Source organism: Macrobrachium rosenbergii, chromosome 51 (assembly GCF_040412425.1).
Source record: "Macrobrachium rosenbergii isolate ZJJX-2024 chromosome 51, ASM4041242v1, whole genome shotgun sequence".
Classification (NCBI taxonomy): Eukaryota; Metazoa; Arthropoda; class Malacostraca; order Decapoda; family Palaemonidae; genus Macrobrachium; species Macrobrachium rosenbergii.
In genome coordinates, this window is record NC_089791.1 from 39,452,383 (window position 1) to 39,478,491 (window position 26,109).

Sequence of the window (26,109 nt, forward strand, 5' to 3'; positions counted from 1 at the left end):
TTTTTATAAGAAGCTTACGTATAGTTGCGTTTCTGCTTTCAGCGCCGGTGGTAGTTAAAAATAACAGGACGCTTACAACCAAATTCTTCTGCAGTTTTTGACAAGGATTCAATGGCTATTTCGGGGATGAATATGTCAATGTTCTTTCTCAGCCTCTGTTTCTTGTATTTAAGTATAAATGTATGTGCGTCTGTGTGTGTGCGCGTGTGCACACAAGTTAACGACATGACCGTTCTATGAATAAAAAGCACTTAATAATCTTGGCTATACTCTGCTCTGCAGATGCTGCAAAAGCTACTTCGCCCAATTTACGCCAATGCTGAAGATTAATGGACGTAAATTCATAATGATCCCAGAGACTATTCTATTCTTCCCCGAAAAATTCCTTTCAAGCTACGTTTAACAAACAAACAAGCAAAGAATGGTTTCAGATAAACGCAGTGAGACATGATTCTGTACACAAACGTCACAGCGTAAACCACCTTCTTAGTTCTTCTTCTTCTTCTGTGTCTTTCGTCATTAATCTTCAAGGCAGAGGTGACGTTCCTTTGTTGCAATGCTTCTGCCTTCCCTTTGTAGAGTGCCGAGTCCAAAATTTGGTGTTTTTTCATCATGGAAGAAAGAGTTTCTTTCTATTTTCGCATCCAACACCCACAAATAGCTATCGCGATTTTGGGGAATTTTTTATATTTAAACCTGGATGTATTTTTTTTTTTTTTCAATGAATGGCATTACTGGTATTTCAGATGAAATGTGGTACGTATACTTACACACACACACACATATATGTGTATGCATGTATATATATATATACACACACACACACACACACACACATATATATATATATATATATATATATATATATATATATATATATATATATATATATATATATAAGATATACATAATATATATATATATATATATATATATATTACACATAACCATAGGTATAAGATAGGAGAGAGAGAGAGAGAGAGAGAGAGAGAGAGGAGAGAGAGAGAGAGAGAGAGAGAGAGGGGGAGAATCTGCTGATGGAAAGAAAAAGCCTTCAAATTAAACGCCTTGAAAACGAGTGCCACTTTAAGGCACGTGATATTAAAAGGACTTAATGTGCCTTGGGGCCTTTCAACTCTACAGGCGGAATTCTCAAGAAGGGAACAAAATTGTTCACGAGAGTGACTTTAAGGAGAATTTTTACCTAAGAATGATTAACACTTAGGGTATGCCAATAAAACGTTACTCTCTTAGTATCAACTTAAGCTATCAAACAAGGGTATTTGCTCAATAAAACCCGGTATGATTAAAAATATAATTTTACTCTGAATTTATCTAATCTAAAGTAAAATATTCAAATGAAATCATACCCTGTAAAAAAAAAAAGAATTCGTAAGAACATGCTTCTTGTAACAAATACATTATCATTAATCTTAGAGAAGTAAAAAATGAGAAAATAATCACTTCCCTTGAAAAAAAAAGTGAAAATAATTACTCAGGACCAAAAAAAAAAAAAATATTTACTAGTCAAAACACACACACACACACACACACAAACACACACACAAACACAGAGAGTGAGAAAACGATCATGGACATACTAAACACAAGCACCATCATAAAAACAAAGAAACTTTCAAGGGAACAAAATTTCGCGTACCGCTGAATATATAACGGTCTAAATTGCTCCGGTTTATCCCAGACCCCGAAATAGTGGCATATGAATCCGTAGGAGTAATTGCAGTGGTTTTTTTTTTCACGGAGATCAAAGCAAGGCATGATGCAATGGCTTTGCCTCATAATGATGAGGTACCCTCAACATGATTCTTGGTCTGCGCCGTCATAAAAATCTCAAGTTTCAATATTCAAATTATACCGCGGTTTTGAACTACTGTTCTTCATACCAGCCAACAAACTCACTATCTAAGTGAACAAACGTAAAAGGAAAATTCTTGGGAAGATGTAAAGAAACCATAATAACAATTCCTCGAATTCTTCTTTTTTTTGGCTGATGGGATTAGTGCACTCTGAGAAGTCTAGCATTTCGAGGGACAGTTTATCGATCTCAACCTCGTCAGTGGACTGCATAATTGTAAACATATCTTCGGTAATCCCTATGACACTGTTAACTCATTAAAAATTAATTAAGATCACTGTTCCCACATTCCAAGTGTATAATGGAATGGAAACTGATAATAAGCCTTAAATTCCCAACACGAGAGAGAGAGAGAGAGAGAGAGAGAGAGAGAGATTAGCCTACCATTTTACCCATGACTCGCCATTCTTGAAATCATTCTCATTCCTTCCTTCCCCTCAAAACAACTGCCATTCTTCGGTTCTGAAGAGTATAAAGTTAATACTTTAATATAGGATGAAATGGCCGCTAATTCACCAACGGCAAATATATCCAGTTTCTTCTTAATATTAAAGACTTCATCTGCAACTGAGAGCTTTGCGTGAGGGGAAAAATTGTGTTAATCTGAAAGTATTATTTAAATCACACCTTCTTCCACTTCTGAAAGAAAACAGTCGAGATAGCAAAAATAAATAAATAAATAAATAAATAAAATAAATAAATAAATAAATAAATAAAATAAATAAATAAATAAAAAAAGATGAAGTACGGGACCGGAAAAATAAGGCACCTTTCTCGAACTCTCCCGACAAGAGAGAGGCAGAACCCAATATCTCAATCCCATTCTTGCTCGCCCTTGGAGGGCTTCCTTCCGGCGGCAGGGGGGAATGATGATGGTCTAAGCGCCTTGCCAACTCTGCCATGATGATGAATGGGATAATAATAATTGGGTCAAATCTCCAATGGGGGTTCTCAAATGACATCTATTGAGTGGCGTGTTTCATTCGGGAGGACAGTCGGTGTTATTGCAATGAAACTCTGCCTTAGGCCAACGCATGCAGCGTTGGACTTAAACCCATGCTGGAGAAAACCCAATAACTTGGTATAAGAGGCTTGGCATAATCAAATTATGTAATCTTATGAGGAAATGACAGTAACTGGATATATTTGGGAACAACATTTAGGCACGGTACTACAGAATCTGGATATGGTTTAAAGCCACTTTAAGTAGTTCTATGCCATAAAACTAACTTATCGAAATAGTCACATATGATTATTCTTAGCCTTTCTTATTAGAAAATCTCACAAATACATGCTTAACTAATGAGCAATTTCTAGTTCTCTAAAGATATAACCTTGTCTTTTCAACAAAAGCTACAAACTGCAAAGAATGAATGCAAACTCCTGTAACAGAAACGATTATTCAGACAAAAAAAGAAACACTGCCTGCGTTCCAACGTGCTCCTCACGTTCACAGGCTTATGGCTACGTGCAGAAACACACGGTTTCCATTCCACACAACTGACTACAGCATTATCAAAACACAAACGAGTATCCATGACAATATGCAGATTAAACGGATACATTATCTTCTGGAGGGCAACTAGTAACTGTAAATAAGTTAGGCCTCTTAGATTAGGCCTAAGCGGAGGATTGTGGGTCCACTACCGAGCTCCAGAGAAGCGGTGTAAGCAGGAAGAAAGGTTGCCCTGAACGCGGCTTGGCATGACGACAATCACGTCTTTAATTGTCTTTCCCTTATGTCTTTGGAAGGGCACTGTTGCTCTAGAATCAACTGTTGCTAAATATACAGAATGTACGTTAACTGTCTGTTCTGTCTATATGTTTACCTTCTTACCTAAAAAGTATAACGGTATAAATAAATACATACAATGTACACATATACAACATACATAGACATGTATATATACTTAATATCAAATTCACTTTAAATTGATAATAACTTGCACCCAAAGAGAATTGTGTATCTATCCTGGCGAGGATTCGAACGTATGTACTTTCTTTCAATACAAAGATGACAGCGATTTATCCATTCACAGCTGAATGGATAAGACACTTTCATCCCGCGCCAAATCCTACAGGCATAAATTACAATCCTGACCAGGGCAGAATTCTCATAGCGGTAAGTTATTGTAAAATAAATATATTTTTAAGGGGTATATGTGGATTAATATCTAAGGTATAAAAAGCCATTAGTGAATTTGTGACATTTATACACACGCACATATACACTATATATTTATATATATTCATATATATGTATATGTACAATATATGTGTGTGTATGTATGCTTCCGTAGACGTGGTGTGTCTGTGCATTTGTATGGTTTTGTAAGGTGTTAGATCCTGTTCTTAGTCTTCTAGAATAAGGTCGATATTCTTATGCCATTCTGCACCTTTTGACCAACCAACTTCTTTGGCCATTAGAGGGAAAATGGAATTATATATATATAAATATATATATATATATATATATATATATATATATATATATATATATATATATAATTATATATATACTGTATATATATACAGAGAGAGAGAGAGAGAGAGAGAGAGAGAGAGAGAGAGAGAGATTTAGACAAAAAAGGCACCTCACTGTAAGGCACTGAAGATTAACGGGGAGATGCTCAGCTTAAAAAGACCAATTTCTAGTTTTAACACGCTCGATATTGTATGGGAAAATCTGACCTCCGGACCACAAAATCCATTTTAAATAAACCTGAAGTCTGGTCTTTGTTCTTTGTCCTATTGCCATCTGACACTATGACGGAAGTTGGCTTTGCCAAGAGCTCCCTTACATTCCTTCCCTTCAAGAGATAATATTGAAACTGACCATTCGCCCACATCTGTCCCCGAGCGTGACGTCATGCTGAAGGGAAAGCTGTACGGTTGCCAAATAATAGGTTAGTTCCCAATAAGAATGAAAGTTGACGTTCTGAGAAGAGAAAAGATGTTGGAGGGGTTTATAGCCAAGCGTTTCAGCTCATTTTTCAATATGTTTTCTGCACCTGAAGGGAGATGATCGTCATGCTTGGTACGACGAATTTGTAAAAGCTCTTTGCCAGAAAAGAACAACTTCCCGAGATGAACACAGGTTGACGTTCTAAGAAGATAAAGATGTATGAACGGCCTCTTGCCAAGAGCTCTAAGGTACAGTATTTTGCATATTACTTTCATGATGGATCACCTTGTGGAGTAGGTCTAAAGGATCAAGCAGCATTCCCCTCATATTCTGAGGCTTTCCACTTCCTCTTACCTACCTGAAGCACGGCACTTTACTCATTCAATCAGGGTTTTTTAAACAATCGTCGTTTTAATCTGGTTTAACTGCATTCCACTTACCCTCAGTTCCTCGCGAACCAGTACTGCCTTTGAACCCTAGTAAACCCTGCTAAAAGGGATCGTCAAGTACTGATGCTACCTAACAAAACATGATGTAACCTAAAATATCCCTACCTAGCCGGGGTTTCACTCCCTGGCACCAGTTCCATATCTCCGTTGCGTCCCCTAGGAGTGCACTTTCCAACAGTACACCTTGAAGTTTCAAAATATTCATATACTCGTATAGTATGATAACTCTTGGTCTACGATTTAAAAAGACTAGCTGTAACAAATAAAAGTAGGCTCTCTGAGACGTTATGTCTTTTTCATCGTTGCAACCTGGGCTCAACCATCTTTCAGACTACGTGACAAACTCCTTTCTGTTTGTGGCTTCGCTAATGTTATTTGGATTGCAGTTTTCCCCTGACATATGAGATGGACAGAAATTTGAAGCAAAAATGTTTGTGGTTCTCTTGCAAATGAAGGAACAAAAGCTGTTTATTGAAATGATCAAATAACCTGGGCACGTTAATAAAAATATCAGAACACTAATAAAAACATGAAAACCATAATATATCATATCAATATACATAAACAATATATATATATAAAATATATACAATATATATGTATATATTATATATTATATATATATATATATATATATATATATATATATATATATATATATATATATATATATAAAATATACATTAAAAACACTATAAAGTGGTCAGCACTAGACTGTCATTTTTGCAGGACCTACATTCGATTCTCAGGAATACAAGCTAGAGACGCGATCGTAAGGTGTAAGAAATGTCTACTGTTCCAATCGGATTTAATAAACCATCATCCCACCTACGTAAGACTCCAATACCACTGTCCCCACCTACGTCAAAATCCAATGCGGGGCAATACAGCTGACCCGTAAATAGCTCAGACTAGGATATTGGACACTAGGCCAATGCGTCAGGCTTCAACTCTCAACACATTCATGACGGAAATAAGGTGCCTGAAGACAATAGGAGCCTTTGTGCTATTAAATGCTATTACTGTGATTACTTGTTACCTTAAATTACTCTGGAATTTTCTGTCATGTCAATATTTTGGATGCCAGTTAATGAAACCAAACAGTATATCTGTTATGCCACGCTTTTGGCAAAAATAAGCAACAAAGGCAGCGACAGGAACAAAGGAAACAATAAAGATTGCGAGATGAAGATATTTAAATAAACTTCCAATATTTTTCTTTGTAAAAATTATGAGAAATGTACAATAAGTGTATACCTTAGTTTAACCAGACCACTGAGCTGATTAACAGCTCTCCTAGGGCTGGCCCAAAGGATTAGATTTATTTTACGTGGCTAAGAACCAATTGGTTACCTAGCAACGGGACCTACAGATTATTGTGGAATCCGAACCACATTACAGCGAGAAATGAATTTCTATCACCAGGAATAAATTCCTCTTATTTTTCATTGGCCGGTCGGAGATTCGAACTCGCGGCCAGCAGAGTGCTAGCTGAGAACGGAACCCACTCACACAACGAGGAACTATAAAGATATGTACAGAAAAGGCGTATTCACTTATACTCTCATCAAAAACCCACAAAGAATTTTCAGCGTAATCCGCAATTTCTTGAAAACTTTCAAGAACAAAATACTTCCTCTTAACTTCTACTCAGTATTCATGGTAAGGCACACGTACAGTCATACACATTCAAGGAAATGGTATAAGCAAGTTATCCAAGATGTATCCTTGAAGATAGTTACCTTGTGTGTTATGTAAGACTGGGTGAACTGGTCGTTAAGTTACTCCCTCCGTAGAAACATGATGAGAAACGAATGCAGTACATTAGTTACAAACACGGGAAAGTAAATTTGACCACATGTGTTGTTACATCTAACCACAAACGCAGTGAGGAATAAGGAGACAATCCTGTTAGGCAAAAAATATAGGTTTTCATAACGAATTTACATACAGCTGGAATAAATTCATCTACCTATACACATGGCACACAGTAATCAGCCCTGCTTCGACTGTACAGAAACTTTCTAGGCCTACTTCTCAAAACAAAGTTATATCTAATCAGCGTTCCTACAAGCCTAGGCCTACTTCGCACCAAACAAACTGATAGTCTGAATTCTGTGATAAAAGTGCCAGCTATTTACATACTATGTTCACATTCAACACTACACTAGCATTTAGCAATTTACCCCTTTGCGTCAAGAGAAAGAGTGCGAAGCATAAAGATTCTCAATGAGAGAAATAATGCTAGTTTAGGATCTCTTGCAATAGCGCCAAGAGTGGGCGTGGTGCCTTGTTTGACCTTTAGGAGTGGGATGAGTTCACGAGAGAGAGAGAGAGAGAGAGAGAGAGAGAGAGAGAGAATAAATTGCCAAAAACTAGAAATATGGCAAGATTCAATTTTACTTACAATAAAAAATATAAGCGGAACTACATATCAAAGCACATGAGCAAGATTAGATGTATTTTCATGTGAGAAAAGAACGTGGGGGATAGCAATGCAAGGTGTTAACAACATGACGAAAACAGAATTCTAAAAATTTTCTTTACTAGCCAATGCTGGGAAGAAGAAGAAGAAGAAGCTGCCCTGATGGTTCAGTGCGCCATTTACATAATTCCAAAAATCTCCTATACTGTAAAGTGGTAGATGGAAGCAACTCTTTTACTGGCTGGCAGGAATTCCCGAACCATATTGATCTTATGGAGAATTCCCGGAACGTAGCTTATGCTCCTGATCATTGGCTGTAAGAACTGCTTCTCATGTTGGCGAGAATGGTCGAATCCTCTATCTAAAGTTGCTACGTGGACCTCTGTGAGGTAAAATGGTAAAGACTGGCCTGCTAGGCAATGTTTGTAGTGGTACAGATCATCAAAGCATGTCCAGCAAAAGTTTTATGTTGCCAATATGACAAATCTATACAAACGGTATTGCATCAAAACTGTATCTTCGTATATACTACACGCATTTCCCAGCACAAAGCACTACGATCACACGTTTAAATATCTCTTTAAAAGATGTAGTTATTATTCTCAAACACTTCGAAGAAACATTTTCCACATGACATATCAAGGTGTAAGCCTATAGGCCTAGATATCATTATCACTAAGGATGTGATAAACATGTGATGACGACAGTTTATACAGGGCCTCCTCTAAACTGGCTAGACGATTATTATCAGCCTTATTGTAGAAACTACAATCTACAGTTGTCAAGATTCAGAAAATCAGTAATGCTGACTATACTTGAAATTATTACCAGTTATTATAATCTTTTGTTAGCATTGATTTCACACGTGTGCCAAAGCTGTCTAACAAACTCAATAACTTAAGGTGCCGTACATTAAGTTCAAAGGGCAAAAAATGAAGCTTTCAGGGCAATGTCAGCTGCAAGTGGTCATAACCTCAAATTATCAAAGAGAATTTCATCTGGGATACAACTTTTCATAGGGTTCAAATCTGGCCAGAATTTTTCCTTAAAATTCCATTTTTATATACTTGATAAAATTGACATTATCAAGCGACAGGTTTTATATCGACTGCAATTCAGTCACCAGAAAAGTTTATTCGTGACAGACAAGCACAGCATAAAACTATCTACATCTAGCTGATTTCAATCAAACTGCCACTGGTTCCCTTTGAAAGGAGGGTAACAGCCGATTACCTTTGGGCGGATTGCTGTTAATATCACAAAATCAAACAAGAATTAACTCAGCCGTAACCGATCATAGCATACAAAAATCATTAAGACAATTCCCCTAGCATCGGTTCACTCAACATCATCATCGCCAACAATAATATTCGATCAGTGATGAAAGATGATAGATAATATCTCTGGGCGAGGTCTATGCTTTCGTATCCATGCTGCTCTGAGGACCAGATTCTCTTGCCAACAACAAAAAAATAATTTTTTTTTTGTCCTGTCACACTGATTGTCGTAATATAATGAATGGAAATTAAAGAAGGACTTAGTAAAAAAAAAGGTAATTAACAAAATACTCCTTTTATCTTTGATAGTGTAAAATGTCAGTTATAATAATGTATTATTTTAGTTTCTTCTTGCCTCGTGAATCGAGAGAACCCTTAGAGCGTGTGAGCGCGTCCCTATTTATAACTCCGTCATCGTCCTTAATATCAGGTCACACACCGGAACTAATGTCTTTGGACGTTTCTCCTTTTCGGTGGTGATAATAAAAAGTGGATGAAAAAAACAAGTAACAAAAAATACCGAGGGTATCTCATCTCCGAACAAAAAAAATTGAAAAGTTCGCTGAACTTCAGTACTCTCTCCTTGGCAACCTTTCTGGAGTGTCTTGCGAGTGTGTTTGTGTGTTGAGAGGGGGGAGGGGAAGGGGGAGGGGGAAGCTGAGCGCTCTCTCTCTCTCTCTCTCTCTCTCGACCTTTCCTTCCTTCACAGGAGGAAATGGAGGGAAGAAGAGCCGTCTCCTTTCTAGAGTAGAGGAGAGAGGGGGTAACCCCACCACCTTCACACTATGAGAGAAATAATTCCTGGCTTCGTAAAAAAGAAAGACTTTCTCTTCAAAAAAAAAAAAAACTCAGTTTAACCGGACAATTAGCTTAACCTTTTATCAATAAGTTTTTCTAACTTACTTCCTGCCAAAGATAGTCCCAGTGAATTTTCAAACGCAGAAATTCTTTTAAATAGTAATGACTGACACTCGTATTTCTTAAAGTTCATGAAGATGATTAATAAGAAAAATTATGATAGATAATATTTAATAAATACAGCTGTGACAGATATTTGCTGACCTGCTTTTACTGTCAGGGAGACAGTGAAATTAAGAATGAAGGTTAGTTCAAAAACTGTGACAGAGTTTGTGGTCATTATCAATCAAACGTATCAACTGCACGAGACAGTGAAGACAAGGTACTGAACACTGGGTGAAATCGATATGATGCGACGCTTTCGATGCGGAAGTGAAGAGAGTAGCCACAATTACTGTTCATGGATACAAATGTCAATGTCTTAGATTGTGTCTGTCGGAAGTGAAAGACACTAAAATCTCTACTAATGTGACTTTCATGACAAATTTCTGTTAACTCTTGAAACACTGATTCCATATCCCTTAGGTTTTAGATTCATGAAAAAATTATATCTCTGCGGTATGTAGGTACATATACTGCTTGCATATAAGTCTTTTTCATAAGCTTTAAGTCATAATAACCATTAAAATTCTTGATATAACACAATATGGAAGTTATTTAATTACGTCGCTGAGAGACAGTATTCAACAATAGCTGTTCGACCCGATTAGCAAGGAATGCGAACCATCCCCCTATCAAAGAATACCAGGCAGAATTCACCTAACGACCTAATCTCCTGGGCAGACAAGCGTCGGGACACCCTGGTCCATGCGACATTCCGCCGGGGCACCTTGAGAAAGATCTCTAGGAGATTTTTAGCAATGAACTGTATCTGAATTAACTGATTTCCGTTTGCTTCATCATGGTTATGAACAAAGCAGGCGTTCCCTAGGCCTAATCACCTTGAATTCTTTTGATTTTTTAAGCATCTATGGTAGCAGTTTCGAATCTGTTTGCAACGGACGCCAAATTCTCTTTTATAGCCCTGCAACTTCTGAGATATATTATTACCACAATTTAGTACAACCACCCCTTACGTGAAATAAGCCTAACCTCTGTAACTCAACTATACGAGCTTCTCTAAAGGTGAGCTGTAGAGTCAGCATGAAAATGTGATACTCAAGTTCTTGACAATATACCAAAGCCTTGAAGTGATAGTAGCATCATTACTCATCCTTCAAATGGGCCGTTACAATACGCACGAGCTCGACCTTCCCAGTGCTGTTGGTCAACCACATACACAGACCACAAGAACGACTAACATTCCTTTTTGATGCGCACATTATCCTCTCTCCCTTCCTATTCAAGTTGCGTATTTTAAGACCCCTACACTGCCATGAAAATAATAATAATAATAATAATAATAATAATAATAATAATAATAATATGCTATTTGACAGCCTGACAAACATACAGTTAGACAAGTTTAGTAAGGTCAAGGAGGTGAACACTGAGAACAAAGGACTAACATACCCCAATGAGAACATGCTAGTTGATGTTCTGTCCCAGCTGCTCGTTTTCCTTCAAAGTAAACAAAAATATGGCTTTGCAATAAAGATATCTATAAAAACGTGAATATGTAAAATAAAATACAAACCAACAACCCAGTGTACAATTGAGGCCATCTAAATGATCTTTAAATCAACCAGGGAGAGAGAGAGAGAGAGAGAGAGAGAGAGAGAGAGAGAGAGAGAGAGAGAGAGAGAGAGAGAGTCAAATTGGACACTTCTTCCTCTTTGGCATTAACCGGTTAGTATTTTACACATCAGGCATCTCAATGATGTCGTAACAAAACAAGGATGAACCTAAAATGTAAATAAACAAATGGCTCGAGAGCAATATGAAAACATGAGAGAGAGAGAGAGAGAGAGAGAGAGAGAGAGATTTTTTTAAACGTCTGAGGGCACATACCTCTGGTCTTCTGACAATGAAGAACTCAGTCTAAGAACATTACTCGGTTTTCATAACGAGTAAACAAACACTAACAAAACAAAATATAGTTTCTAATATGCGTGTAAACACCCGAGTCTCGCCAAAGGACCTCCACCAAGTTCAGCGAATAATGACTCTTGCTTCTTGATCGAAATCCTATTATGAATTAGCCGAGATCCTATCCGAGATTTCAAATTACGGGCTTACATAATTCCCTCGTTTGTAACGTCATAATAGCAATTCAAATAGTTCGTTACCGATCTCTCTCTCTCTCTCTCTCTCTCTCTCTCTCTCTCTCTCAGACCGACACAAACATTCGGTTACTTCAGCGACCCTAACACAGGATGAGGTCTGATATCATTAATTACAACAATAAGTATTATTAAATAAATAATGGCGGAATCTACAGGGAAGGGCCTCGGTAAGGTAATCCCCCACCCATGGAGGTGTGAAACAATTCTCTCTCTCTCTCTCTCTCTCTCTCTCTCTCTCTCTCTCTCCTCTCTCATTATTCTGAACTAACGCAAGCTACTTTGTCTCGCATAGACCACGGTCTAGAAATATCTAGACCCTGGCATAGACATAATCACTCCCATACCCGTTACTTCAGTGTCGAACTCATTAACTTCATGGCTACTCTTTGTGGCTTTCAGCTTCACTTCTTTTATTTTACCGTACACAAACATCGCGCATAGTTCTGCCTTAGGGTGTGTCCACACTAAAGTAAAATACGTCGTAAACACATCACCAACAGGTCAACGACCTACTGGTAGGCCTAACTGGTGCTTCAAACGATTAATCAGCATTCGTCAACGATTCGTTCCCCGCTTTCGGCCGTTGAGTTGTTTACAACCTATTTGTGATATGTATGCGAGTGTTGCCGACGTGTGTTTAGATATGTTTTACTGCAGGGTAGACGTATCCTCATCTATGATCTATATATAATTTCGAGCTGGTTATTAGGTTTTGCTAAATCGAACAAGCCGTTATAGCGAAAAGATAACGCAGTTAGTGGCATTAAACTTCTTCCACCTTATCGGACATCGTGTAATTTAACTCAGAATATTACAGAACAGAAGGTATAAAATCATGTTGTCTAGCACACAATAAGCGCAATCAACAGAGAGCTAAATATATAAAACGAACTTGAAGCCCTATCTTCAACGTGCAAGGTCGAGCGTCACGGAGAGAGAGAGAGAGATTTCACTGGTTTTTAATCGTACTGTCTACACTACAGGGTTTAATATCATCTGAAGATCTTCACAGCTCTTGAACAACCAGACTGAAAATGGCACGCGTGTTTTCCTTCTGCTTCAAGCTCATATTCAAATATAAAAATATTTTTACTCAAAAGATGACAGCAACGCGTCTCATCCTGCAATGAAGTTTCCCACTTCAAAATTTCAGAAACTTTTATATTATAATATTTGTATGCGAAGCATGGCCATTACGGAATGGAATGGCATATGAAATTTGGGCCAAATGCGAAGTGCAGGAACCTACGAAAGAGAAATATTGGGTAAAAAGGTTTTACAGGTGCAACTGGAGGAAAACCTCGCAGTTGCATTATGAAACAACTGTTAGGAGAGGGTGGACGGAAAGACGGAAAAAAAGATAATATGAATGAAGGTACAGTAGAAGGAATGAAAGGAGCTGCAGTTAGGGGTCGGAGGGACGCTGCAAAGAACCTTAAGTGATGCCTACAGTGCACCGCACGAGGTGCACTGACCATGTCCATTATCTTCTCTTCTCCCTTCAGCACACACACACACACACACACACATACCGCAATTACTAAAATCCCCAGAATACAGTAATACGTTCCGTCACCAATATCCAATATGAAAAGAAAACATTTCTGTTTAAATGTTCATTAACAGTTTGGGGTCATCGGATAGGAGCTGTTTGTCCAGACTCTAGTGCATACGAGTTGGTGCAGTAAAAGATAAAAAAAAAGTAAAAAATGCGCCCAAGTTTCTTCGGCGCAATCGAGTTTTCCGTACAACGTATAATCAAGGCCACCGAAAACACATCTATCTTTCGGTGGTCTCGGTTTAAAAATGCTGTATGAGCCACGGCCCATGAAACTCTAACCACGGCCCGATAGTGGCCTGTTCTATATCGTTGCCAGACGTACGATTATGTCTAACTTTAACCTCAAATCAAATAAAAACTCTGAGGCTAGAGGGCTGCAATTTGGTATGTTGAAGATTGGAGGGTGGATGATTAATATACCAATTTGCAGCCCTCTAGCCTCAGTAGTTTTTAAGATTTGGAGGCGGACAGAAAAAATTTCGATCCCTGTTGCAATGCATCGTCTTTTATTCTTGACCGTTTCCCTTGGGGCTCTTCCCACTTAATTTGTCCAACTTTTTCTAATTGGTCAAATCGTAATTTCTTGTTCAACAACAAATCCTTTGGAAAAGTCCAAAGACTATTAGAAATGTCGCTAAGTGGTCTCATAATAATAATAATAATAATAATAATAATAATAATAATAATAATAATAATAATAATAATAATAATAATAATAATAATAATTCCATTACAATATACCAACGTTTCCATTCAGAATAATAATAAAAACAGTAAATTAGTCCTAAACAATAACAACGTTTACCCACAAAAGGCATAGGTACTACTACTACGAGGAGTTCAAGGTGTAAACGTGACAGAAGCCACGCACCCACGGTCTACGAGGCATACACTCGCACCCGCGAACACAAATTGAAGATAGACTTAAAGTGATATACTGAAAGCTTGAGGAACATTGTTACAGGAAATTTCACGTAATATTGTAATTGGAAACTATGTATATTGTACACAACCTTTTTAAATAAGAGATAAAAAAATACAGTAAAGGACGTATTATAATATCAGTCGTAACACACCCTAAAAACACAGACACACATACAAAAGCATGTGCTCCGCGTTCGTTCAATTTTCACGGCTCTACTGATTCCGCGTCATTGGGAGGGATAATATGCGTGACCTAGAATCTCGTGGAAGAGCGGGAGAGAAGAGACAAAACACTAGACCCATCAAAAAGTTCTCGTTGATCATCTTCCCCTTCTCCAACAGAAATCTAGGTCATTCCTTAATAATACTTCCTCACTCGGAAAAGGTAAGGCACATATACATATATACACATATCCTTCCTTGATCCTTGTGATCTCATGATCTTTCACCGTGGATTTAAATAACCAAAGACAATTCAAGGCACACACAAACACACGTACAAATCATCACCTCAAGGTGTATTTCAGTTTGAACCGAAGCATGAAGAAGCCATAAGTTCGTCGTGTCTGGCTTTGGAATGATCTCACCATCTGGGAACGGCGATGGGGCGCGTCACGATAATTCAAGGACCTTCCGAAAGAACAGTAAAAACGAAAGGTTTCTTCGCTTCATTCATGGAGATATAAACATGAAGCATGAATGCAGACCCTGTATAAGGTCACGAATATCGTTTAATATCCAGTTCACTATACCTAGGGAATAACTTGCACCCAAAGGAAATTATAATTGAAAAGTGCCTCGCCCCCCGCAGCAGGATTCGAACCGTCGCGTCGCCTGGCTTAGAAACTAAGACTGACTTTGACCACCAGGCCGGGTGTGTGATTGAAATATACTGTGTGTGGGTGTGTGTGTGTGTGTGTGTTTGTGTGTATATGTGTATAGATAGAGAGAGATATATATATATATATATATATATATATATATATATATATATATATATATATACATATATATATATATATATATATAATATCTCTCCTGACAACCAAGAGACCACAGGATTGATTACAGAAAAAGACAAACAATTTCAGCACTTGTCATAACACTGGGTGGGGGTATAGAAACATGGGAGGGTAGGGGTATTTTGCTCGCAACCTTATTCCAAATTACATTTGAAGAGAATCGGGAAAATAACACCTTTTTGAGGTGTAGGAATTTATGCATTTGTGTGTGTGTGTGTGTGTGTGTGTGTGTGTGTGTGTGTGTGTGTGTGTGTGTGTGTGTATATATATATATATATATATATATATATATATATATATATATATATATAACGATGGAGAGATAAACAAATATAACTTTCAGCAAGGAAAGTGACTTGAGAAAAAAAAATTAAAGAATCACTACCTTCTCAGCCATCTACCCCTTTGGAATCCACATGAAACCTCCTGGGTGGATACAGTACATGTTCCCAGATATATAAAAATATATCAAAAGGGAAACGGCAAAAATATATAAATATATTCAAAGGATCTTTCAGTAGTACCTACCCAGACCATTGTGCGAGACAAAACTGTGACGAGACGATTTGTTCCGTGCCATCTATGCCACTGTTGTTGGTTCCCCGTTTCTCTTTCCACAGACCTGACTCTGGGCACACAACTAGTGAGAAACCAAAGAGATGCACTCTGCAGAAGTTTATCATAATCAGTTACCTTTTCTACAGATAAGGGAAGTACAAATAGTAGTACTATTAGTAGTAGCAAAAGGAGGAATTTGCCTTCGCAACGGCTCCACGCCACAGCCGGACTCGAGTTCCCCTCCCTCAAAGGATGTACTACTCGAGCAGACTTTCCTCAATTATTTATTTATTGGTATGTTTTTTTAATTTCCTTCCCGTTACTAATGATACGTAAGTTTATTAATTATGTTTCATATATAGGCCTATTCAAGAAAACATAATAATAAAATTTTGTTTGTTATTGTTTGCGACATGTATTCGCATTTATTAATTATGGTTAGATATTCAGTTCCAAATTTTTCCACTTTCTCCTCTTGCTTCACATATGGGCAACCTATTCTGCCTTACGGATCGTTCTTTAGTAACATAGCTTCTTTTATAAAAAAAAACAATAATGATAATAAATACTGGTCTACCACTACAAATAAAAATACGATAGTTCAGGAAACAACACAGAATAAACATTAGCCTTGCGATGTTTTGAAGGCAGGCAAGATAATATAATCTGCATTTGCATGTGATTTATGTAAAGAGATTTCATATAAAGCACATTAATCTTCACGTACAAGTTGATAACTCATCCATTCTGGAAAGAGAACCACCACAGCGCCGACGGAAGCGGATGGTAAAATTAGAAGTGCTTACTAATGGCGTTGTTTTTAGAGTAACTAGTCGTACGGACACACACACAGATCTTATGTCTATTTGTATGTGATGCCAATGAAAGTGGCTGTAGCGAGTGATTCTTTATCAAAGGTTCTCTCGAATATCATAGAACGAGAAGTCGAAAATCACGTGACCTTGCTTAGAATGGCAGACATAATGAAATAATTGGTGAAGGCCGCTGAATAAACATCCACATAAAGAGGAATGAAAAAATATGAAAATTTTATCAAAGAAAGTAATGTTAATGCGCAGTATCAACATGGAAGTAATTACTGGTCAAAAATGCGAGCAGTCTAAGTGCAACAGAGAGAGAGAGAGAGAGAGAGAGAGAGAGAGAGAGAGAGAGATTAGAATAACAAAATTCCTTGCCATTAAAAAGATTCAAACAACTACCACCAAGAAATCGTTGACAAATAAAATACACGAAAAGATCGTTGACAAATAAAATATACGAAAAAGGGAACTAGTAGGACAACCAACAACAGGGCCAGGATGCAGCATCATTCTATATCCAGGATGAAAGTGTCTTCCTGCTGGGAGACTGGAACGTCACCCTCCGAAGGCCAGAGCAACAGTGACACAGGAACGGAGCAGAAAAGATAATAAACGAATAAATAAAGGAGCAAATACATTCAGTGTGAGCGGGGAAATACACTTCCTTCTAAACGCTACCTGTCTCGAATACCGGGCCGAGAGACTTTCTTCGCCAAGGTAAAGCGTTTACAAATATGCATTTTATGCGCTGTTTATTTGTTCACGGGGTATAAATCTAAGCCCACATATGGGCACAGGTTGATATCGACACTTCCAGAAATTTATTTATGTATATATGTGTATTATATAGGCTATATGTGTGTGTGTATGTTTACGTGTCTATATATATATATATATATATATATATATATATATATATATATATAAATATATAGTATATATATATATATATATAAATATATATAAATATACATACATATATATATATGAATACGTATATATAGCATATATACTGCATGTATGTATGTATGTATGTATGTATGTATGTATGTATGTATGTATGTATGTATATATATATATATATATATATATATATATATATATATATATATATATATATATATTAAAGCCATTCTCCAAATAGGGAGTGACTCCAGAAAAAATAAAAGAATAGCAGATAATCACTATCAACTTCATCCTTAAATTATAGAATCACGATGAACACCTCGTGCAAAAACTTCCACACAAAAGAACGCAAGCTTGTAAGCGTGCGTGTTTTAGCGAGTGTACTTGAAGCGATTTGCATACCGACAAAACAAACCAACTCGATAACCTCTCTTCATTCAGCGTCCTTTTCCTTCAGGACAATCCCTGAGTGACCTCGCCTCTTATCCCAACTTGTTCTCGAATGTCCTTGCAAACAAACAGCTCCCATAACCGCAAAGAGGGGGAGGTGGGTAAGGACAACAGTATGTGAGCGTGTCACAGAGAACGGCCCCATGTCAGAAAACGAGCGGTACACGTTCCAGTAACAGGAATAAAGTTACACAGTCAAAATAGTACTTTGAAAAGTGCGTCGTTTAACTTTCCTGCACATTCTTATTCTCTAAAGTACTTAGTCGTAAGACACTACGGAGGCATAACAGCTACTGTATAATCTGAAGTTACACAGGTATGATTTCATTACTTTCTTTTGTCAAGAGTCTAAGTAGGCTATCAATAAAAGGTAAAAATAATGTCACAACTTAAATAAGACATAGGCACTGATCAAGGAATATTACTACAGCTTCCGCGGTAAAAGTAGATACGTCGACGTAACCTATTATAAAATAAAAAAGAATTAAAAACCTACGTATTTGAATTCGGTCGTCACAATCAATAAATATGTAAGAGGCGTGATCTCTCCGTTTTTCCTTGGCCATATCTAAAATCTTCCAAGACTCCCTGAACGTGATTTGTACGATATTTCTAAATGGTTATTCAACGCATAGTTTCATTTTCCTCTTTTCTTTTCTTTTTTACTTACAAAGCTTTTTATTCCGTAACTCAACTCTTATTCTTCCCAAGGACATCGTGAAAAATAACGTTTTGAAGGGCCCACTATATATATATATATATATATATATATATATATATATATATATATATATATATATATATATATATATATATATATATATATGTATGTATGTATGGATGCTCTCTGTCAATTTCTATCCGTAAGGCACCTCAAAAAGTGTATGTACATATATATAATATATATATATACACATACATATTTATTATATATTTGTGTGTGTATGAATGTATGTATGTATGTATATACATTATATATGTGTATACATATATATAGATATATACATCCAAATCTGTAATTGTTACAGAAAAGAAGAAAAAAACCAAGACGGCAATCATTGTTTAACGCCTCCTTCACCTCCTGAAAGAAGGAAGAAATCCCGTGAACAAAGCAAGGCTTTTTTAACGCCTTCAACACGAGCATACACAGAAGGCCCATCAACAACACACAGGTCAGACCTTACACATACTTTTCCATAAATTTTATCTTATACACACACACATCAGCACTTCCTGGGTATTAAGGTCAAATCCCACTTTTGTCGTCACACCATTAATCCAGCATTTTATCTCTCCCTCCGCGCCGTGACCCTGGGACTTTTGACTTGCGCACCCTTTCTATCTATCCTCACACGACATGGCAAAACTTCCCGAGCACACCCAAGTCACCATTTCCACTTATGACATCATTCGCAACACTATGCTCTCATGTCTCACTGCTCACTTCATTCCACATTTAAATGGCTCTATTTTTCCTCCTCGATACACACTCGACAGTCAAGCTAATCTTTTCTTTGCGCTTCCGCACTCAGCACCTTCATTTCACCAGAGGATGGTTAAAAGTCATATCCTGTACAATTCTTACACACACCCCCACCCCCCCAAAAAAAAAAAAAATTCTGAGATATCCGTTTAACAGGAAACTAGGTACATAAGTTTAGGTTGGTTGCCCAAGGCCAAAAGTCCCCTTTCAACTACACAGCTACCATTGTACATTCGCTCTCATGAATTTTAGTACACATCAGAGAAATCTAGGCGACATCTAGCAATTCCACAATGTAGCGGGCCGTTGACAACATTTCCTATGAAACAAGGTCGCTTTACATGTAAATATATATCGAAATGCACGTTTACCAACTGACAAAGTAACGTTAATCATATACTACTTGGTAAAGTTGCCACGTACCACCTTGGTTTGTCGTGGTGTGCAACGCTGCTTGCATATGGCCGGCTTATTCTAAATTAAAACACCAGCCATCACGCCGTTTAAAAAATAAATACACGACCATGAGACGTTCTGCACACTGGCTGAACCATCAGACAATTTACGACGGCCTTTTTTGTTTAATAAAAACTAGTGGTGAAATATGCAATGTGCTAAATGTAATTTTTTCTATAAATACAGAGATAAAAAAAATATGATACTGAGTACTAGAACACAATACGTCAGTCAAGTGTAGAATCATATTCGATGACCATAATACTTGCAACGCCAGACTGCATGAACGTAAATATAGTACCTGGCATTAACATAAGAGATTTGCCTCATAGAGCGGGATTTAATCGCTAATAATGACATGACAGTTAATCCCAGACTTTGGAGTAGGCCTAGTCCTATAGAGTATATTCGGTCTTCAAATCCTCCAAGTTCATCGGTGGTGGTGATGTTGGTATACGGGAGGAAATTGACTGACGAGGGTTGCAAGCCTTTAAAATAGTTATATATGTATATATATGTATATACATGTATAAATGCTGTTCTCTCCTTCTAACAGCCAGGTATTGCGTAAACAACACAGCAAAACCGGTTTCCATTGTAAACTACACTGAATGGCCTTAAAGGGTCAGGAATGCTGGTTGCCCTCTTTCACTCGTTCAAGGTCAATCCACACAAAAACTCCCGTGGGAAAGGTCTCCCTCGGAAATTTCACTGTAAGAGAGAGAGAGAGAGAGAGAGAGAGAGAGAGAGAGAGAGAGACCATTTATGAAAATGAAGTAGCGCACACGGAAATGTGAAACGCAGTGTTTGCCTTTCCCCCTTATAATGATAACCCAGCCTTCTCTTCCAGAATCCTTCACGGCCCGAATAAAAACACAACAGGTCCTACCAAGTCCTGCCCACCACCGCCCGTGCCCTTTGATTTGCCGTCCCGCGAAACTCCTTTCACCGCCCGCGGCTCCTGGTAACACCAGCACGCACGCACGCACACAAGCGGAAATAAAGGGAGCAAAATATCAATTATTTTAGGAGCAAACTATTCATCAGGCTAGTGGGTAATGGGACTAAAGAAAACTGTAAAGTGCAAACTTAGAAAGATGAGGGGCCAGATGAACCAAATGGGGACCCACGGTAAGTCCTAAATTAAACGAGGATGATGATGATGATGATGATTATGACTGATATTACAGTACGTGCAATTCAATTTGTCACTTCGTATTTTACTTGTGGCTTCCCCAAACTGATAAAAATATCAGGATCTTATACATGCACCTATACATTGTGTGTGTGTATATATATATATATATATATATATATATATATATATATATATATATATAATTGTGTGTGTGTGTGTGTGTGGATCACGTAAATGCATAGTACTTAAAGAAATGTAATATCCTTTCGTTTTTCCAGTAAATCATATACTCTGTGCGTTTTTTATCATAATTGTTGGTGCCAATCGCTCTTTTTTCGTGTTTGCTCAAACTACTACAAATACCAATAACGGAGGGGGTGGAAGGGACAGTGGGAAACCTGGACTATAAGGGCTGGAACTGAAAAAAAGAGTGAATTGCACAAACAGGGACGTCTAAAAGGCGCAAACTGCAAGCTACTCAGTGGAAAAAATAGATGGTTAATTTCCTTCGTCACTGTCAATCACAAAATACATTTAAACATGCGATAAGACCAATCACACAAATACATCGTTATCTTACTTTCATTACCTAACCGGGTTGGGCACCGGGCCTTGCCCAACTAGAGGCATAGCCCCCAAAATCCAAAACTTTCTATAGTACCATAAATCCAAAACTTTCTATAGTACCATAAATCCAAAACTTTCTATAGTACCATAAATCCAAAACTTTCTATAATACCATAAATCCAAAACTTTCTATAGTACCACAAATCCAAAACTTTCTATAGTGCCACAATTCATAAAAGAGAAGTACAGGATTGAATCACAGCCTATCCTTGCACACTAGGTTCTACCTGGCAAGGGGTCTTCCCCATTCCCCCTAAAAGAGAAAAGAGCATTTCTCTTCCGTTAAGTCTGGGAGGAACGATTAGAAGACAAGTTGTTCCTCTTTTCCCAAACCGGTAATTCTCTTAACGAAGGCGATTTTTCTGACAGATGAGGCATCTATTAGCGGGAGGGATAATTATTTGCCGACGTTCAAGAGTCGCTTTACGTCTTGATTTTGTATTAAGATTAACCAAGTTTTTACACTCCACCGGCAATTCCGGCTCTGAGGAGTCACTGTTAATCAATTGTTAATGGATTCGGGGAGTCAGGAAACATCCAAGAAATTTACCTCGATTAGTTGCTGGGGTCTTTAAACTTGCTAGAGAATTATCTTATGTAACAAAGAGAAAAAGGTTCACATCAGCATTCGCGAGAGAGCATGCGCTACAAGTAGTAACAATTTCCAGACAATGATGCAATTGAACACCTTTTAAAACGACAAACGGAACTAAGAAGTCTACATATATTTTTCGGTAAAATATTCCGTCAAGAGAAAAAAAATATGCCAAAATAACCGCCATTTGACCATTCCGGTGATGAATTCCGTTTATGCGAGGCATTCAAGTATCATGCATATTATCCTATGGTGAGTTTACTAATAAATTATATTCGCATTTATAAAATTTCAGAAAGCTCTTTAGCTATGCTGTAAACACAGTAAAACTCGAATAACAATCTAACCACTTCTGAGAGAGAGAGAGAGAGAGAGAGAGAGAGAGAGATCTGCTTCAAGGTTCCCCTCCTCTGGAAAGGCACCTAATTCTTCTAGGGAGTGACCCTAGTACGTGTAGTTAGCCAGACTATTAAGTAATAATGACAGGTAGCCGCAGGTAAAACTTCTAACTGCATAATACCATCTCAAGAGCTCGCAGACCGTACAAGTAAAATGAACCAAATACGGCATAATAACGAGTTACATTAAATTTCAGTCTGCCATCATTATCACTAAATCCAGTCACCATAAAACGATGAAATGTAATTTTATTAAAAAAAGATAACACTTCCGTAAAGGAAACAGGGGCATATTCTTCACCTTGGATGAGCAAATGGTTTCCTCTGTTATTCATCTGAAGTTTGAAAATAAAAGGTTAAGGCTGCACGCACTGAAAGATGTTCATAAAACACTCAGGATAATCATCTGGTTTCAAGATACAGGTATAACTAAAAATGCCCCAACCATTTTTTTTCTTTCTTTTCTTTTACAAAAGTGTCCAAGACAGGAAGTATAAACATACGTTACTGTCGTAAATGTTAGATGCCAATAGTGGCATGTGGACGTTACTTCCAAGTTCGACTGGATGACTTGTCACTTTTCAAGCTCGTTGGCGACAATTATCTATTTTTTTTCCTCTTACTTCCATTTTCTCCTTTCGATCACCTTGTATGTTAATCAATAATCAGGAAGGGTGTCTCTCTTTAAGCGTACCTCAGAATTTAAGGGTCTACGAAGCAAGTATACCGAGGAAGCTATGAGACATTCGATAAGGAAGTCCAGGAATTAATAAAAAAAAAAATCCCAGCGTGAAAGCATCACGCCCACCCTTAGGTCGTTTATCGGCTACCTCTTATAACAAGAACTGAATATGAAATACATTTGAGTCTACATCACAACAAAGAATATAAAACCGAAATTACAGATTTCTTCGAACTACACTGTGCATAAGTGTCTAATATTTAGACCTATAGCGTGGGAACAATAAATAGGATAAGATGCAACAAAAATGCTGGAAGAGGGAAGTCTGAGCGTAGTAGTCATTTGGGGCACGAGCTAAGAGGGCGTGAACACTTCGTAGCATTCCGGTGGACACTGAAACCTCATCTCATCAAAATGTTATGACTTTTAAGATGAGTGTTACTCAAGGACCTAAGTGGAAAGCGGCGATGGGGGACCCCAAAAACACTCGTGGAACAGGGAGAAGATATGCACGCATGAGATAAAAAAAAAAATGTATCTATGAACCGTAAGTTGAATTGTAAAAATAATCCCATCACTCAATTCTAAGCATCTTTTTGACACCTTACCTGTGTTTCCTCCTTGTTAACGCAAATAGAAGCGGCTCGTCTTATGTAACCTTCGTCGTCAATCAAGCGTCGACGGGAACAGCAACCAGTGACTTTATACTTCCCGCCAGCATTCACTCGACTTATTATTTTGTTGCATAGCATCATGCTCTTCCTGCGATGTTCGATACTCAGGCTCTCGTCCTGTGACGTCAAATCTTCCTGGCTCTGTCGATCCAAATTCTCCTGCGGTAGCAGATGACTTTCCTGGTGAACATGATATCCCCCGGGTCTCTTCTTCCTACTCCTTGGACAAGGACTCTTCTTGCTTGAATCTGGACTCTCATCCTGTCCGCTGTCGAAACTAGAGCTTTCCTCTTCCGCAGTTAAGCTTTCCCTCATTACCTCTCTATTAAAGACACCCTCACTGGCTGGGAACGCAGTTTCGGCACCCTTGTCCTCTTTGAGGGGATTGGTCGGATTGTTGTTGTTATTATTGTTATTGTTTGAGATACCTGCAGATGGAATATTAGAGTCGGATTTGGAATATTGGTTGTTTGGGTCTAATGAGGCAGACTTCTTAAACTTTGTTTCGATAATAGTGAATTTATTAGACAATGGCTTTTCTGTTGATGGTTCTACTGAAACGGTAAACAGAGGCAATCTAGTACCGCTGTGGCACGCGTAAGATTCAAGACTCTTTGGCACAGGCGAACTAATGACATTTTTCACAAATGTCGACGGGTGTGTCGAAAAGCATGCATTTGAGGTACTACTGGTCCCTGCTGTATGAACTAAGGGAACGATCTCAGTCTTGTGTTTCTTTGCCCCATTGCAGTTAGGGGATGACCCAGGAACGTGCCCGAGACAAGTCAAACCAGACTCCATTAACTTGTCACCTGGCGTACACTTTCGTTGTGCAACATTAAGGTTTTCCAATGTACTAACTGCTAAACTCTCCTTAGATGCCTGAGCGTGCATGGTTGTAGTCGTTGTACAAGTGACAGGGACACCTGCTTGGTCCAATTTCAGGCTGCAATAGCCGTGAGGTAGTTTGTCGTGACTTACTCCTGGGTTAGACCAAGGCTCAGTAATTTGGACAGGAAGGGTGGTAGGTTTTGTATAATCCGTGGGATTGTTATTGCTGCATATAGGGCTCTGCACAAGGTAAACTTGAGATGTCGCAGGGAAAGAACCCGGAAATGATCTTCGGTGAACAAATGTATTTGGCAGATCTCGGGCGTTTTCCTGACTATCTGAATTCGTTCCCAGGAGTTTGTTAGATAACAGGGAGCAAGAACCCCCAAAAACTGCAGTATATGAGGCCGGGAAACAAAGCTGAAAAGGAGTGGGGTTTAGCAAGGGGGTCGAGTGACTGGGGAAGCGAGAGTTTGGAAGTTGATTATTTCGAGAAGGAAAAGGGGAAGACGAGGGCTTAGGAAGTTGGCCTTTTGGAGTTGGAGGTTGGAGAGTGGGGCTTAAATCTTGAAGTCTACACCTCCACCTGTGTTGTCTATCCAAGGCTGCAGTCGACATCTGGGCAACTAACCATCACCGTTGAATTCAAACGTAACTGTCACGGCCTAACAGGGCCTCTAAATATTCAACCTGTTGTATTTTCTGAACACCTGACTTCTTCTTATTATGGAAAATTACTTTTCAAACAAAGTAACAGTGCTTGATGTTTCAAACACGCTTCCACTTATCAAACAAAAACTGCGAACATATTAATGTCATCAAGTTATACTAATCTGTATGAAAGTACCAATGGTAAAGTAAATAATTCAGTTACATCACATTAACAGCATTAAGTAACTAACGTTTTTGTATGGCAATTTGAGATGCAGTCGTTTACGTACCAACCAACACCTTGCCTATGCTTTACT

General features: G+C 38.0%; 1 protein-coding gene across 3 annotated transcripts in view; it reads right to left on the minus strand.

The window, feature by feature from the left end:
• LOC136833334 (uncharacterized) overlaps positions 1-26,109 on the minus strand; it is a 110,420-nt gene extending 84,311 nt beyond the window's left edge. For 2 of the 3 annotated variants that reach the window (XM_067095337.1, XM_067095338.1), the window contains exon 1: positions 24,245-26,109. In XM_067095337.1, coding sequence (XP_066951438.1) covers positions 24,245-25,759 — 1,515 coding nt within the window. In that variant the 5' untranslated portion in view covers positions 25,760-26,109. The remainder of the gene's footprint in view (positions 1-24,244) is intronic. The other variant, XM_067095336.1, reaches the window with a different exon arrangement.